We start from the raw sequence: 17,684 nt of genomic DNA, 5'->3' as shown, positions 1-17,684 counted from the left end.
TCCCAGCAGGAGTTACAGGCCAGCTCAGAACTTTGCTCTCCTGCCATTAAGTACATAAATGCAGCTTGTACTAAAGATTGAAGGCACAGGTTAGCAAGTCCTGAACTGTACTAAAAAAGTAGCAGATAATACTCTTTGCTGAGGTAGAAGCAAAGGGGGTTTTCTTTGTGTAAAATCCACCTCCCACATTCCCAGCAGTGACAAAACAGTCAGAAGAACAACAATATGCAGAAGCACCACAGTATTTTATTTTTTTATATTTACACAAAAGCGTGCAAAGTAAGTTTTTTTGAGGGAAAAAATGCATTTTACTGCAAGAGTAACCATAGGAAAGCCAGATCATGCTGAATCTCCTAACCCAACACCAGGGGGCAGCATTTCAGCATCTTGGCCCCCACACATTGCAGTGTACAGGTGAGCCCAGCAGCGAGAGAGGGGTAACTGTCCAAGACTGCTGTTTCCCTGTAACACAGCGTGACACTTACTCATCTCTGCAGTAGCTCGCAGATGGCAGATAAACTCTCCCAAGACAATTGGAAGCTACAGAAAGTTATGCACATAAAGTTTAAGCCTTCAGGATGTACCATGTCACAGCTGGAGTACTTGCCAAGTGATATTCCACAGTTTCTAAGGATCAGAAACTTTTGCCAGCTTACTCAATTATAATTACTAATGAGAAAAAACTTTAAATCTCTTCCAGCTGCTACATCGTAGCTTTTTATACTTTCACCTGTAGTATTTCAAGTCAAGCACCAAGATTCTGTTTCAGATGTTTGAGTTACCACACCTGGAGCTGGGTTTGGTCATTCTGATTGTTAAGAATCAGCTCTCTTTAGGTTTTCTAGGAAACTTCCTTTTTCTTCACAATTCCCAATCCTTCTGCAGCAACTTGAGGGGACAGCAGGGAGCCCAGCAGACACTGTTTGCTCAGAATTCCATCAATAAATCTTGTCTTTCAGGAAAAAGGGTAATGACAACTCGCTACTGTTACGAAAAGGGTCAACTCATGAAACCAAAAGCAAACTGGCAAAAGTTGGTAGCAAAATGCTTGGCTGCTGGCACGTGGCCCTTGGCTGGCACCACCGCTTAGTGCAAGTTATATTGATCTAACAAGTACAAGCCTAAAACATTAAAATCTTCATTAAGTTAGCAAAGAAAGATACCTATACAACAAAAACACCGAAGATTATTTAAACAGGATTAGCTAAAAATAAACCTCTATCTATCTAGCAGATATAAGTTTCATGTTGCATTTAAAGAAGGTTAAAGTACACTTCCACCTAATTCAGATTTATAATACTGAATATACACTTCTATCTTACATTCTAATAAAAATCTAAGTTCTGGTTGTGAGTTTACAGAACAGTCTGTTAGTTTGCAACACATTATAGTCTTTAGCATATAGCAGCTTCAGTAAATACTGCTTCACTTGTTATAAAACCAAAAAATCACCTGTTAGCTGACATCTGACATGAGCAAGCACAGGCACTCAACATTTTTGGTGTAAAACTCGGAACTGCTCAAAGCACATTCAGGCCAGCTTCCTACAGCCCAAGTGGTTACAACGCAACAATTTGAGCAGAGTTATTTGTTTAACAGAGTTAAAGGACTACTCTGAACTCAGTCTGAGGACTACTCTCAACTCACACCAAACCACCAATAGGAAAGCTTTAATTAGATATAGTTTATATATATTGTTGTCCTTTTCCTATTATGTTTAGCTGAGAAATAACATCACACCTCTTAACTGGAATTACTCATTGCTGTGAAAAAGCCCCATCGTTGCCAAGAGTTATTAGATCCAAGAAATGTAATGCTCTGGCCTCTTAGTAAGGTGCAGTGAGTGCGTGAAGGCACTTAATACCAGTTTCATACAGTAGTTTCACTTTAAAATAAAGGAGACTATAATAAAAAGACTGGTCACGTAAAACAGACTAAATTTGGCAAGGAAACTTAGTTAAGACCTAACTAGTGTTACCAGACAACCTCTAAGTGTGCAAATCCATGGAGAATGTTCACTTATCTTGATGCTATAAGCTAAATCCAGACACAGTCAGGTGCTGAGCATTATTCCTTGCTTCAAAGTAAGTGGTATCAGTTTCGTCATCTGGCTGAGGTATAAACGGCATAGTTTGGTTCTGTAGATTATCCCAGTCCACACCATCAAAGAGGGGGTGATGCTTCAGCTCTGAAACAGAGTTCACATAAGCATTATAAGCTTCCTCATGCCTAAGCCCAATTGGCACTTTGTTCCCTCACGCATAAAACTGTTACTGGATTTGCTCTATGCTGCTTTTCAGAAATTTACAGAAGTGCAAATTGCAGTTGGACTTTGATTACCCCCAGCCTCAGTGGGGTTACACTGTTGTCCTGCCAACCAGCTGCCCTCCCCTGTCTGGGGAACCTGTTCCACACAGAAAAAGAACTTCCAAGACTTTAGATTAGAAGAAACCTTTATGTCATCTAGTTTTAGTTTCTATCCTTGACAATTAGTTTTCACTCTTAAATCCAAGAATAGAAAGAAAATAACTCGCATTTTAACTGGACACCTTCAAATGACTTTTTGGGAGACATTAAAGTCACAGAATTTTCTTCTGACATCATGATCTTCATTTATACTCCTGTGACTTCTTTAATTTGATTTGGCCTGGTTTTAGCTTCTAGCTTTTAATCTATTTGATTACCCCTCTGCTTTGCACAGTATGAGTAAGCAATTCCATAGTCATTTTCTTCCCTAGTGATTTCTGGGGCAGTTTTCTTATAAGATTTCTTCATCTATTTCCAAAACATCTCACTTTAAGCTTCCTTCAAGTTATCAATTTTTTCTAATAAAACACAGTCACTGTTAACAACAACAAATGTTTAAGTTCTTCTAAATAGGAGAAAAAATATATGTAGACTTTGTATTGTATGTATTGTCCAATTCTGTATTCCCTGTATGCATTAAGCAAAGGCTGATTCCTATCTAGCAGCTGCTTTGAATTAACTGTTGTAGGAGGATTCTCTCATAAACTAGATCCAAAATAGGCCTTTAATCAAGGTTCCCAAAATCATTTAGATTAAAAACTCCCAATGCCCATCGGATAAGAGAGCACTTTGGTACGTCAGGTGTCAAACACTAAACATGCAAAGCAAAACAAGTTCAATTAAAAAAAAAAAACAAAATACTAAAACCAAAAAACACAAAAACAGCAGCCCACCCCTGAAACTTCCTTGCTCAAAAGGCCAAAATCCCGTAAGAAATACAGAAAATACCACAACTTGTTAAACGTTGTGATACTATACAGGGAACCGAATTAGGCATTGAAGTTTGTTGGTCTAAAGTTTCAGGAGGACATCACCACTTTGAAATTTGCTATTAGTTGCAAAGAACACAATTTTAATACTAACCCTTCAGTCCAGCTCTCTTAGTAGTGTCGATGGTTAGAAGAATATCTATTGCATTTTGGGCATTATCAGACAGCTTTTCTTCACCCTCAGGCCAGGGAATATCTACAAAGATGCAGATGAGTTGGTAATTCAAAACATAAAACAAATGTTGGAAAATCATACTTTTCCTGATTACTAAAACAGATTACCTCTCTGCAAAATATTTTGGAAAACTTGTGCTGGTGTTTCATCGTTAAAAGGTGGAATTCCAGTTAGAAACTCAAACAGGCAAACTCCAAGGGCCCACCAGTCCACAGCAGAACCTGATAAGAGAAACCCAGGTCATTACATTTACGCAAATGGTATTTGCAAAGAGTCGAAGATTAGCCATGACAGAAACTGAAGTGTTTAAATTCTACAAATTTCTTGAAAACAAAGGAAAAAGTGAGTTGTATTTAATATTCATGCGAATTAAAAACATATTAAATGCTTTTTAGAGCCACTCTGCTCCTTATTAATTACAGGTAACACTGGGGTTTACTGATAAAAGCAAGGGGGCTCTTAACAATCTAATTATCAACTCTCATAAGACTCCAGGAGCTGACTCCTCCCAGAGACTGTTTTGTGACAAGAAACAGTTGCCTAATGACCGCTCTAGACTTGGAAGAGTGCTTCGTGTTGTAGCCTGTATCTTGCTCTCAGTTCTTTGAGAAGACTCCAAGAACGCAAACTATTGAACTTAATTTTTATTTGCCTAAATTTATGTGAACATCTTGAAGACAACTTGCAGAGATGAGCCAGCACACAAAAAAGCTGGAACTGCTTTTCATTACACTGAATTGATTAGGGCAATGGCAACGTATAGTTCGTAGCTATCTCTCCTTTGCTGTTAAATAGCTTTGGTTTTCCACTTTGCAGGGAGCATTTTTTGCCAATTAATCTACATAAAAACAAGCCAGCAGAGCAATCCCAGACACCACTGCATGCATTCAAAGCTTTCTGCATCTTCAAGCCATTCCCACTCCACTGTATAAAGAACAGATGCTGTAAAAATTCATCTTTGAAAGATGAGTCTAACTTACCTCAGCTTTCTTGGTATATTAAAAAAAAGACACTTTTAAGTTCAGAAAACAAGTATTTTGAGCCACTTCACAATGACTACTGTTAAGTTTAGAAATGCTGAAAACCAAAATGCTTAACTAGTAACCTAATGCACTTCTAGCAACTTTTAGCAGCAGTAAGTGTGCCCCACCAAGCTAAGCACATCAAAGTAGTGAGATCACACCCACACTGTTAGAGGACTTGGATGTTCAGATAAAACACTCCCAGTTCCAGTCAAAGTCTAATAAGATCACAACTCTGATGTAGTAACACAGGTTTCAGCATCAATTTTTCCTACATGAAGTTGAACTAAAAAGATTAACTACCACCATATCCCTGCTAAACAGGACCCAAGGAATGGCATGAAGTTGTGTTAAGGGAGGTTTTATGTAGGAAAAAGGTTCTTCACCCAGTGAGTGGTTGGGCACTGGAAGAAGCTTCCCAGGGAAGTGGTCACACCAAGGCTAACAGAGTTCAAGAAGTGTTTGGACAATGCTCAGGCATACGGTGTGATTATTGGGGTGTTCTGTGCAGGGCCAGGAGTTCGACTTGATGATCCTTGTGAGTCCCTTCCAACTCAGGCTATTCTTTGACTCTGATTTGAAGCAAGAAGCAGAAATACGAGGTCTTGAGTATCTGAGCCTTCTTGACCCATAGACAAAGTGAAACAGACTGACTGCAAAAAGTAACAGAATGAGAAAAAGTGTCTCTGGCTTACCTCCTGTTACACAATTTCTTTAAGAATGCTGACTTCCCTTCTGAAGTATATGCTTACATGTGTGATTTCTGATAGCTTAGTCACACTGATACTGATGTTTCCTAAATGTGTGTGGGAGCATCACACATTTTTATGTGGGGTGCATATTGGACATGGCTTTCCGTATAAAACATTGTTCACTCAAACAATGTTCTTGGAAATTGTGATCTAATTACACTTTGACTGTTCAGTTATGCTGAACACGTTATTCCTGCACAGAATATAGAAAACTCACCAGAGATCAGAGTCCCTGCATATGAAAAGACAACGAGGTAAGAATATCACAATTATTGTATTTGTTAGATTTTTTTTTTTGCAAACATCAAATAACAAGTATGATTCTCCGAAGGCAAAGGAATGAAGATTTTTTTCTTAAGGTGTAACTCCACAATAAAGATAGATGGCAATGTTAAATCTAAACTAGAAACAGTAATAAGTAGTTTTGTAACATGATTAATTTAAGATTAAAACTACATTTACAAGCAACTAAAAACACTGGAAATATTTAGTGAGGGAAAATTTGGAGTTCCAAAGCCTGGAGCTTCACTCCAGGGTAATGACAAAAGCTCAGCACTAACTTTTTTTGAAGAATTCACTAGCTTATTACATGAAGAGTTTATAGTTCTAGAGACACTTAGAAATGTAAGTACTGACAAATGGCTGGCCTGTCTTACCATGAGGCTTTGCCAAAAGCAGTTCAGGTGCCAGGTAGTCTGGGGTCCCGAGGATTCGTTCACCTTCCACTGGGGCAGCTCCTCTTCTTACACTCTTCGGAGTCCGATACGGTGTGCCAGCATCCCCCTGATGAGGTGTCTTAAAAGAGGTAGCAAAGATTTCAGATGCCAAACAAAAACCAGCAGAGAAACTTCCATCTCCAGGTTTAGTAATGGATGTAACAGTTGATACTCATGTTTATGTCAAGAACATGCCACAAAACTTTCCTTGAAAAATATGTGTGAAATGTGCTTCCATTGCTTGATCTGAACAATCTCAAAGCATAAAGTTAAGATGCCTACTCTTTAGGAAACTTTTCCCTAAGTTCTTCATCCAGTGTCAAATCCACAGCAGCAATTACTGTTCATGTCAGGCTTTGTAATAGGCTTGTAAGTGGCACTTGAAACTATAAATCACATCATCACTTTTACCAGGATTAAAAAAATAAAGGAAAATAGTGGGCACAATGGCAGCCACCAGCAACTGAATAGCATTTACAGACTGTCTTGGGAGGGGTGCAGGATTAAGAAAGAAAAAAATAACCAAAGACTTCCCATTACATCAGGAAACCGGTAATTGCTCAAAGGAAATATCATGCTGTACTACAAGTAAAATGAGATAAAATAGCACGGGCCTTTTTTTTTATCAATTCACTGTAACAGCAATGGATTTCTCAAAGAGGTCAGCAGTCAATGCAGTTTGAAGCACAGGTAAGCCAATGAATATACAGTTATTGTTAATCTCTTACAGAAATTATAATTTTGGCCACACAAGAGCAGTAAGAGAATGCCTGTCAGCAGAGGTCACTTTGACAGACTACCTCAAACTGCTTGAGTTTTCCTGAAATTTACAACTGAAATAATTCCAGGTTGCTAATGTTCAATGCATGCACAAAGTTTCCACATGTCTCCTTACCTACCTGATAGGGCCGATATGGTCTTCCTTTCTGTGATGGAGTGATAGCTGTTGGGTAAGAGCTAATACAAGCAGGAGAAAGATCCATCATATCTAAAGAAGCCATGCTGCACGGCTCAGAGATGTTGGACATATTGATTGGACTACTGTAACTTCGAAAAACAACTGCATTTTTTTTTAAGAGACTCAGTGCTTCCATCATCTTTTCTGAAGGAGGAGATACTGTGTTAAGGTAAGCTCCTTCCCCCTGTTTCTGGTCATTATCCTTTCCATGACATAACAGTTTGCAGTCCCGGACTGTATGTGCTTCCTCTCCCCTGTGTGAGGCATCTTGAGACTCTGGGGATGCTGTCAGCACACCTTCAGGTTTTGGCTCCTCAAAGGAGAGGTCTTTAACACTTTTGTCCAAATCTAAAAGCTGTTTTTCTAAATGGCTTTCTGCAACAGACACTTCAGTAAATACATCAGAATCTGCACTGAGGATTCCCAAAGGCTTGTCATCATCACTGTCTACAAAACTCGAGTTCATGTACTCCTTTTCATCATCCTTTCTGTATTCTGCATCCAGATCACACATAAGATTTTTGGCTACAGTTGGAGTAAGTGATTTTTCTACTGTTTGTTGGTTACTAACAGAAATTTTAACTTCTTCCTTGCTGTTGCAGGTGTCACGTAGGCTTCCATCCTTACAGAGCCTGAAGGATTGAATTTCTGTTGTCAAACCCGTCCTATTATTTGCTGGGAATTCTGAGATCTGACAGCCACGTTTATATTCTGCGTTGCTTTTCTTAACATAGTTAAGTTCCTGACAAGGACTCCTGTCAACTAATTCAAAGCTTCTTTTTACACCTGGTTTTTCAAACATTTCTTCCTTTTTGAAAGGCTGATTCTGCCTTGAAGATGACAGTTCTGGACTGGAAGTTTCTACTGTTTCAATAGTTATATCTCTTTTATTTACAAAGACCTTTTCTTCCCAAGTCTTATTTTCAGAACTACATTTTCTTCCTATGCCTTGCACATCCCCTGTGGTCACGGGAGTATCTCTTGTATCCGAACATTCAGTTCCAAGCTTCTGCCCACAGCCAGAATCACTGCTGACAATGGGAGAAAGAGCAGACTCAAGTTCCTTTTTCTTTAAAGCTTCAATACCTTTGCTATTCGGTAACTCAACACCCGAAGGCAGAGCTGACCCTCTGTTACTTGTTTTGCATGTTGCAGAACCAGGTTCATCTTCCCTTTGCTGCAAATGATCATATGAAGCTTTGAGGATCAAGAAAAACAGGATTACAGAACTATAGAAATGTGTCCTTTGAAATACTTGACTTTCACTTGCACAATGAAATGCAGATTTGCATTTGTCACTACTAGTGACAAACATGACATAATATTTCAATATAAAAAAGTCCAAACCAAATTAAAGTTAACTTGATAATTTGACTTTTTTTAAGAACATAAACTTTCTAGAATATAATAGAAAATGCAGTATTTTTAAATGCCTAAGGATGAAAAAATACAGCAACTGAAGTTGTATTTGTGACTTTATGTTAAGAAGTTAAGCTACAGAAGCTTTCAGTTTACAAGAAAGCCCAAAGCAAAGAACTCCTCCATCCTGCCTTGTGGCACACTACAATTCACAGATGACAAAAGGAAAATCTTGTATTACTAATATTTTGGTAGTAATAAAATCAAAGCCTTGAGAAACAGACAGATAAAGACTTATAAATTGTTTTAAGTCTAAGGTTTTTTGTATGATCTAAACAGAAATCACGGCAAAACACTACATAGCAAAGCAGCATTTTCTCTTAGGTCTGTATTTTTAAAGAATTTTGTTAACAGTTTAAAATAGAAGAAAGTACTTTGTATCAGCTATAATTATTGGTGTTAGATTAGTTGATACAAAACCCTTCAGTAATAAAAACCTCAACTCTTTTGTTTTAACTGGTAGTAGAAGTTTGAAGTCTGTTTCATTTATTACTTTCCAAAGTTCTGTCTTTTAAAGAAATTCTTTTGCCTGCATGCTGAGCAAATAAAGTCATAGGGAAAAGGTGAACTCCCAAACAGCCAGTGCTCCCAGCACAGTCCACCTTGTTTGGGGCACAAACCAGCAATGGCCAAAGCCCTCTGTTTCACACCCTTGCTGCAGGCTCCAGCATCTGCTTTTCCTGTTGTGTCACACAGGACTAGTATTTGTTAGAAGAAAAAATTATATCAGTTTGATCCATAATCCTACTGAGCAAGAATTACAACCCCTGCTCCTTCTCTATGCTTGAAATAAGTGTAAGTAAGTAGAGGAGATTTGCAATACTGTATACAAAAGTAATTTTAACTTATAGTGGAAAGATGAAACAGTCCTGACCTGCACATCCTTCTCCCACCTGGGGCTGCTGCAGCATTCTGATTCCACACTGGACAGGTATGTGTGACACTCACTACTAACACTGTAAGTACCGAGCCTTTTTCTTGACTGAAGCAGAGTAGGAGTTAAACTTCTTGCTGGCATCACAGGTGTTGACTGAGAATTATCAAGATCTTGACAGAAAAAAAAATTCAGATGTTGATACAAACAGGCAATGTACACTGACCAGCTTCACACTATGCCAAGCTCTCGTATCAAAGGAAGGTAAGGAAAGCTTTCCATGACAACATAATTTCTCTTGTCATCTTTTCTGCATAGTCAATTTACACCTTTTTCCAATTAGGGACTTGCCAAGAATGTAAAATATTTGTAGCATAGTCACCTTCTTTCTCATTTCAGGTAAGAAATGAGAAAGTAACAAAACAAGACAATGTGAAGGAAAACACACATTGCTATACTAAATTTTCAATGAAACTGGCACTTTCTGCACAACCTTAAAGGACAGTATTGAATTCAGAGGTTGTGATTTGAAAAAAAAAACCCAAACAACACCAAAAAAACATCAGAAGATAATGTAAGTAGTGTAGGTGAAAACATGCCAGACAAAGCACTGAAGGAATGGCAGACAGCAAGACACTGACAGTAGCACACACTTTATGAAGTGGGTCCAAACTACTTACATAAAATTAAAAGATCACAGCCTTACAGAGCATTCCCTCAGCATAAGGCTTGGTATACTCACGTGCTTTGAATAATTTAGTTGAAAGAGGAGTATTTTCCTTTTGGACCACAGGTAAAGGAGAAACCACTCCACGCAAACTGTCAGATGATTGACTTGAATAGTGCCCTGGCATTTTCATTCCAACAGGAGAATACTAACAAGCAGGAAGAAGCACAGCTACAAATAATTAGAGTCTGAACACACACTCTCGATCCAAGACAGAGAGTAACTTCACACAATCATTACTGTGTTTTCATTGTCACTTGGCCATGCCCATTTACCAGACTTATTGAAGCACAACTGATAGTCAGCAATTCAACATACAGTCCAAGGTAATCACTTCAGAACTTTAAAGCACTGTAAGCGTATAATAACTCGTTCTACCAGCTGGTAGAAGAGATGCAAGAATAGCCTTATCATGCCAATAAATAAATTTAAGATAGAAGTAGAATAAAAGAATTAAGTACTTCAAAGGCAGTGAAAATTACTTACAAAGCCTAAAGAACTGATAAGAGACAATAATTGCCCTGGAGTACGTGAGTAATCTTGTTTTGGCTTTGCCATTGATGGTGTAGTGAGGATATCTATCATATTTATCTCTGCAAACAGAGAAAAAAAATCCAGGTCAGATTTTCATTTTGCTATTAAAAATTGCAAAGTTGCGGACATTTACTAAAGCTTTATCAAGAGGGAATAATCAACAAATATACAAAAAAAGCCACCAAACCAAATTGAAGATGTACCCATACATTCTTACTCAACACAAGTTGTTTCTTCCTGTACATCCATCATAAAATTACAGTTTATACATACAGAAATTCTAAACATGCACATTCTTTTCTGACATACTATGCTGGAAGTGCTACATTTTCTAACTTGATACCAGCTTTGAGTTTTAGGCAGCAGTTCCAGCCTATAGCCCACAGACTAAGATGGCAAATTTGATTCAAACCCCTCCATTTCATCCAAAGACATCTCAAAAAAGATACAGTAGAATCTTTCATAGATGAAAATTCAACCTTAGATGCCTCTTCTTTTGCTCACTAGCAGCAAGTAGGCTTATACCTTACATATCCTGTTCAATTAGACACAATAACCTCTTCCATTAGAACATCAGTTAAATCATATATTACAGAAAATACAGAACACTGGGGATTTTCCTTCATATTCTTAAAACCATGAATCAGAAACACCATAGGCAAGTCCAAATTTCTGCATTCCTTTAACTATATAAAAAGGATGTACCCACCAGCAGGTGTCTCAAAAAAGCCCAGCTGGTGCCATGCAGCGTTAAGTTTGGACAATCTGGCTAAGGGGCTGAAGGTAAAAACTAGTTCAGAAACTGGCTATTCACCTGAAGACCTGCAGCCTATTCCCTGTGCCAGACAGTCCTCTGCTGTTAGGGACATTGCACCTCTCCCTGTCCCTCACAGTAATGTCTGGAACATCTCAGTTAATTTCTTGGAAATCTGTATATACAAGGACTGAGAAACATGAATTGAAGGATGGAAGTAGTCAGAGAAACACCAAGAAAAAGCCATTTATCCATCTATCCATTGAATTCTCTCTGTGGACTTGAGAAAACTTTGAAATCCATACCCCTCAAGAGAAACAGCTCTAGATCATATTTCATACAACTTTGGGACAAAGAATAAACATTTTACCTTCTTAAGTGCAATGCAGAGAGCAGACCCTTTACTAGCATGGAGCTCATCAGTACTTGCCTACTAGAAATTGGGTATTTGTCCTCTGCAGGGATGCAAAACATTCAAGAATACTGAAGTGTGATTCAAAAATACATTCTAATACAACAAAAAGGACACAGGCAACTCTTACCTCTGTTCAGAGTAACTCTGGAAAGCCCAAAGTCTGTCAACTTTATATGGCCCTGATTAGAAATGAGCATGTTGTCTGGCTTCAGATCCCTGAAAACATGAATGCAGTTGAAGTCAGCAAAAAGAGCACTGAACAACATTAAGTCAACTGACCAGAAACAATACAAAACATTGGTTATAGGTGTTTGTCTTGGGTTGAGCTGGCAAAACACCAAGTGTCCAAGACAGAGAGAAAGGTTTCCTCCTCCCCCCAACCAGCTGAAGGAAAAAGAAGAGGGAGAGGAAAAAGAACCTTTAAACCAGGTTTATGCTGAAACTAACTACATGTATTTATACAGAAAAGAGAAAATTAAGAGAAAACTACAGTATAACACACACTTACACAAGTTATGTATAGTATAACAAGAAATAACCATGGATCAAACCCATCACAGTGTTTCTCAGTAACATTTCCCAGCCAGCAGAAGACTCCAATTAGAGGAATACACCAAAACAATTAAACATATCTAGTACTAAACATGGTTTAAACAGCTCAGGCCTTGTATAAACCTCCATGCATGTCACCAAGAGTTGCATATTTTATTTTTCAGCAGTTTTAGCAAGTGTTCTTCCTATTTACCATTTTTATAACATTTACTAATGTGCAGCTCCTACAAGTGACAGGCAAACCTCCAGTGAAAGTCTCCATGTGTGTTTTCTGTAGCACCACTAAACACAGAAAGAACTCTGGCCACAGGGGCAGCATTTGGGTAGTCGGTGTCCCTTTGTCCTACAGTGATGTTTGCAGTACCCAAAGGGTTCCTGAACTAACAAAGCTGCTCAAACACCCTGGACAGGGAAAGAGCAAGCAGGCAGGGAAGAGCAGTGTGGATTTGTCTGCTCAGCACTCATGGACAGACTTTATTTTAGGCATTGTTTCATGACATTGCTTCAGAGTACACATGCATAAAGAGCTTCCAGAAGCTCTAGCAAATGAGGCAGCTGCTGCAAAAAAACAGTGCTTGTTTATGTGATAAAGTGAAGAAATTAAAAACCCAAACTACCAAATACTTATTTGTAAGGGAGAAAAAGTTTTACCTGTGGATTATCCCATGCCTGTGAAGATAGTCAAGGGCCAATGCTGCTTCAGAAATATACTTAACAGCCATTTCTTCATCAAAATACCCATAAATATGGAGAAGAGATTTGACATCTCCACCAATCAGGTACTCCATCACCTGCCATGCAACCATTTTAAATTTAAAATTTAAGACACATTTCAAATTTGCAAGTATCAAAATACAAAATAGCTTTTGTCCATAGAAAAGTATTATTTCAAGGAGCAGAAGCTGATGGAAGCTGCCGTGTGCAACTTCATTTCCCACACAATACTTTTCACTTCAAGTGACAGAGAACATGAAATACTTTCTTTTAATAGACCATTTGTTTATTTTATTTGCCTAGGCTACTCTCCAAAGTTAATTTAAAAGCTGACTACAGTAGTTATTTGAGAACTGACTACAGAAAGATTTCTATATAAGAAAATGAATGCAAAGCACTCCTGTGAAACTCAAGGTTAGAAGCCAAAGACCACTGATAATTTGTTCTATACAAATCAAAGTATCTCAATGACTTGATTTGGCAAGTAGTTATTCACAATACTAAACTCAGACCTGAGCCCTGTGAAATAAGGACAAAAGCCCAGAAATGTATAGTGAGAGCTGCTGTGCAGTTCAGACAGAGCATCTAAAAAGAATACGCACATCCAAAAAACATTATGCAAACAGACACGTCATTATGGCTCATGTCACAGTCAAGATAAAAGACAGCAGAGCTTCAGAAACTCACTCTGACAGGAATGCATTTATGGGGTCTTGGTAGGGAAATCTCACCAGTACTTCAATTCCAATACATAATACCATATATATACATACACACACACTCACAGACACGACCAGCATCTCCTTCACAAATCCTTCCCCCTGAAGTCCTCTACTCCACGCAGCAGTTCAGAAAGTCCAGAGGAAGACGCCTTTGTTTACACTCACAATGCACTGTAGGAGGAGTGCACAGCAGCCTCACCTCAGAATTTCATCAAGCTGTTCCCTTTGTGTGCTTGCAGGAACCCAGAAATAGTATGGCAGACCTTTTGTAGACAGCCTGAATCCACAGGACACATGTGGAGGCAGTACATAAACACCCACACAAGTCCCACTGTGCTCCACAGTGCTCCATGTAGACCAACACTTGGCTTGGCCACTCAGGTATCCTCTTGTCATCCAGGCCAACTACCCTAACTAATTCTGAGCATGTGCAACAAGTAAAACAGATTTCCTTTAAGTGGAGCCACAGAGTGTTTTTCAATCATTTGGATTCTGCTTGAAGAGAATGATTTCTTGTTACCCCTAAGATTTCTATGTATTTCCAAGACATATTAGCTATTAGAAAAGCTTATCCTAGAAAAAAAAGAGGAATGTGGGTGAAAAGGTACCAGGACAAGAGACATAATTCACTTGTTGAACCATTCTGAGAAAGAGGAAAGTAAAAGTGACTAAAGAATTCCCACTCACTACCACAAAATATGTTTTATCACTACAGTTCACACTTCATTTTCAAGACTATGATAAAGCACCACAGACTTTTTTTTACTCACTAAATAGATGTTATTAGCTGACTGGAGTGAGTAGTATAAGTGAACAATGAAAGGACTTTTACTGAGAGCCAATGCATCCCTCTCTGCCTGGACCTGGTGAACCATGTTTTTGTTGATCATGTCTGCTTTTTTCATCACCTGAAAAACAAAACAAATTTAAGTAGATAAGCATTCTTTTATTTGGTCAACCTGCAGTTCTTCAGTCAATAAATTGACCTATATACTTAGAACTTGCATATATATAAAACAGATCTGTAACTTCATATACAGAGAGAATTTTAAACAACAGGTTATCAGACAACTGTTTCCACTGTTGTCCTAATTCAGTTCTGAATGGAAATCACACTACCAAGATTTACTGCAATTGCACACACTGGAAAATAAGTGTTTAGGCTGTATATGAAACTAAGCTGCACTGAACTAATATCAGCAGTGCACAACTCAGAGCCATGAAAAAGCATTCAACTCTTAGACAGGCACTTGATGACCAAGTCTTTTCACCTCTTCAGAAGCTGAGATGGATGTATGACCCAAGACTGAAAACAGTGCAGCCATCCCATCCTGGTACCCTCAAGTGTAAGACTATGATTATTCCAGTCTCTAATTCTTAACTTTGCAAAGAAAGCAAACAAATTTTTTCTTAATTTAAAATTTACAATAAAGTCATACAAAAAATATGTTTCTCCGGGAAGAAGCCAGAAAGGCAGGCAACTCACCACAAAGAAATAACAAGCTTAACTGATTTATGTTCTAATTCCTGTATTGAATTACACCACTATATGATAAGTTTCGTCAATATTAACCCTGAATAGAAGAAGCACAACAGCACAGCTGACAGGTATTTAGGCAAGTATGGCACATGCATTAGAATTCTGTCCACCTACACCATCTTTTTTTATGGATAGATATGGTGATAATAAAGCAAGTTTAGTTTATTCACTCTCTACACAACAAAGCTGTAAAAAGTTGAGTCTGCTCAAATTTGATACTTTCTACATAAATGGTGACCTTAACTGTAAAAATTATTTAGCATATGTTAAATTCAGTAGTTTGGATAACCCAGAGATCTCTCTGAAGTAGGGGTAAAGGATTTACACAAAGGTTTGAGGTCACAATACTTTCAACAAACTGGTGTAAGATGCTAAAGTAACAAAATTGAACAACTGTATATGCAGCACTTAAGCTGCAGAAAATTAGTTTCCACAGTATCATCAAAGATAATATTAAAAAATTCCTAAGACATCCACAGAATGCATAGAATAACACTTCCAATAACTATTTGTCTTAATAACTTTTAGCACATGTTAAATGTTGGAGCGTGAACCAGCCATTGATTCCACTGCAACAATGACAAAGAATTTACACAAAGGCTTTGATCTCAAAATGCTTATAAGAAAATAGTATAAACAGAGACATACATATCTTTGAAGAGCAACGTCTATTTTGCATGACCACTTTTACATTTCCCCTTCTCTGTGTACCATGCAGCTTGTCATAATCCTTTTAATCACAAAGGCAAGCCCACACGAAACACGGGTAAAGTTTTTACTACTGACAAGCTCAGCCTTTAGCCCTTTGTGTATCAACACAGAAAGCACAACAAGGCTTTTGTGTTGTTTTATTTGTTTGTTTCAATGTGCATTCAGCAAGGATGTTTTTTTATGCCTTGCGCTCTTTGAGTATCCCAGGGGCGGTGCTCTCGCACCGGGGCAGGCGCGGCAGCCGAGGGCGCTCCGGTACGGCAGCTGCTTGTTCACCGGGGAGAAAACAGCACTTGGCGGGGGCTTTGGGTGCAGTTCCCTCGACACTCCAGGTGCCTCTAAACGCAGCCATGGTTACCAGAGACCCCCTGACCGAGGCCTCGGGGCCGCGACCAGGGCTGAGCAGAGCCGTGCGGCCCCAGGAGCGGAGCCGTGCCCGAGCGCCCCGAGCTGCCCCAGAGCTGGGGGGGGGGGGGGGGGATGTCGGGACTCCCGCAACCCCGAGCTGGCCCCCCCGAGAGCCGGGGCTGGGGGGGGCTCCCGCAACCCCGAGCTGCCCCCCGACAGCCGGAACGACCCTTCCCACACGGAGTTACTCGGGAGCGGAGGCGAAAACGCCGCCACCCCGGGGCGACTCCTCACCTTCACGGCATAGAGCCGGCCCGCCTTGCGGCCCAGGTACACCTTCCCAAAGGCGCCGCGGCTGATGGGCTTCACAATGGTGAACTCCTTGATGGAGGGGGGCCGAGGGACCTCAACGCGCCGGGGTCCGGCGGCCGTGGCGGGGCTAGAGGCGCCGCCGCCCGCGGGGCTCTCGGTGCCCATGGCGCGCCCCGGCCCGGGCCCGCCGCCATTCAAAGAGCGCGCGCCCCGCCCCGCCCCGCGCGTCACCAACGGCCGCTATCGCGAGAGAAGAGCCCGCGGCTGCGCTGCGGGAACACGGCGGGAACGCCCTGAGGGGAGTCAGAGCAGGGACAGCGAAGGGCGCTGTGAGCGCGTAATGAGCGCTGTTCAATGGCCACTGACCCACCGCTGTCAGCGTAATGAGCGCTGTTCAATGGCCACTGACCCACCGCTGTCAGCGTAATGAGCGCTGTTCAGTGGCCACTGACCCACCGCTGTCAGTGATTAATGAGCGCTGTTCAATGGCCACTGCACCCAGCGCTGTCAGCCCAATGAGGCCGGTTCCTCACCTCGCCTGCCGCTTTGGCAGCAAGTCGTTAACTTGCTATGAGCAGTGGGACTGTCTGCTCTCCATGGGAAGCTTGAAGGTGTAGGAGTTAAGCAGAACTTGGTTTGAGACATTAAAGAACTGGAAGATAATATTTATTTAAAAGGAAACAACGGACTTTGGTCCCACATACTCATTTTCTCATATGCTGCACTCACATCTGAGCCGAGGAAGTTTTGGATAATGCTCTCGGGCACACGGGGGGATTCCTGTGGTGTCCTGCGCAGGGACAGGGGTTGGACTCAGTGGGGTCCTGTAGGGTCCCTTCCCGCTCAGCATATTCTGGGATTCTTTGATTTTCTCACACTTGCATACTTCATAGCTCCAAGAGCTGTGTCCGAATGGCCCAGGCAGAAGGGCTTGTGTGCAAGACAACACCACCTGTCCATCCGTGCTGTCTCCTGGTGTTCTCTGGGTGGGCGATGGCAAACTGCGCTCTGGGAAGGTCTTTTGTGATCAGGAGTTAGGTTAAATGTTCTGCTGCTTCCCTCTAATTCTTGATTATTTGAGCTGCTATTTATCTTACTCAGGGTGGCTGCACGTTTTATTTGTGTCCTTATTTTGCATATCTC

At 40.3% G+C, this 17,684-nt stretch overlaps 1 protein-coding gene across 3 annotated transcripts; it reads right to left on the bottom strand.

Moving 5' to 3' along the window:
- Window positions 1-232: 232 nt before the first annotated feature.
- Window positions 233-16,743, bottom strand: MASTL (microtubule associated serine/threonine kinase like). 3 transcript variants are annotated; one of them, XM_071560597.1, is made up of 12 exons: window positions 16,524-16,743; window positions 14,401-14,538; window positions 12,846-12,985; window positions 11,770-11,858; window positions 10,426-10,532; window positions 9,955-10,087; window positions 9,213-9,385; window positions 6,861-8,096; window positions 5,902-6,040; window positions 3,579-3,692; window positions 3,391-3,492; window positions 233-2,188 (listed from the first exon to the last, which is right to left on the bottom strand). In XM_071560597.1, the coding sequence occupies exons 1-12, from the start codon at window positions 16,704-16,706 to the stop codon at window positions 2,031-2,033; spliced, it is 2,712 nt and encodes a 903-aa protein (XP_071416698.1). In that variant the 5' UTR covers window positions 16,707-16,743; the 3' UTR covers window positions 233-2,030. The 3 variants fall into 3 exon arrangements, with proteins under 3 accessions (XP_071416698.1, XP_071416700.1, XP_071416699.1); XM_071560599.1 differs by lacking the exon at window positions 16,524-16,743 and having other exon boundaries at window positions 14,463-14,515; XM_071560598.1 differs by lacking the exons at window positions 14,401-14,538; window positions 16,524-16,743 and adding an exon at window positions 13,694-13,859.
- Window positions 16,744-17,684: the final 941 nt, after the last annotated feature.

Source organism: Pithys albifrons, chromosome 7 (genome assembly GCF_047495875.1).
Source record: "Pithys albifrons albifrons isolate INPA30051 chromosome 7, PitAlb_v1, whole genome shotgun sequence".
NCBI lineage: Eukaryota > Metazoa > Chordata > Aves > Passeriformes > Thamnophilidae > Pithys > Pithys albifrons.
This window is presented reverse-complemented; position numbering and strand designations above follow the sequence as displayed.

Coding starts and splice junctions, on each gene's coding strand:
- MASTL (XM_071560597.1), bottom strand. CDS start 16,706: ATGGGCACCGAGAGCCCCGCGGGCGGCGGCGCCTCTAGCCCCGCCACG. Junction 8,097..9,212: donor GGTGGGAGAAGGATGTGCAG/GTCAGGACTGTT, acceptor GATCATTTGCAG/CAAAGGGAAGATGAACCTGG. Junction 6,041..6,860: donor GACCATATCGGCCCTATCAG/GTAGGTAAGGAG, acceptor ACCTCTTTTAAG/ACACCTCATCAGGGGGATGC.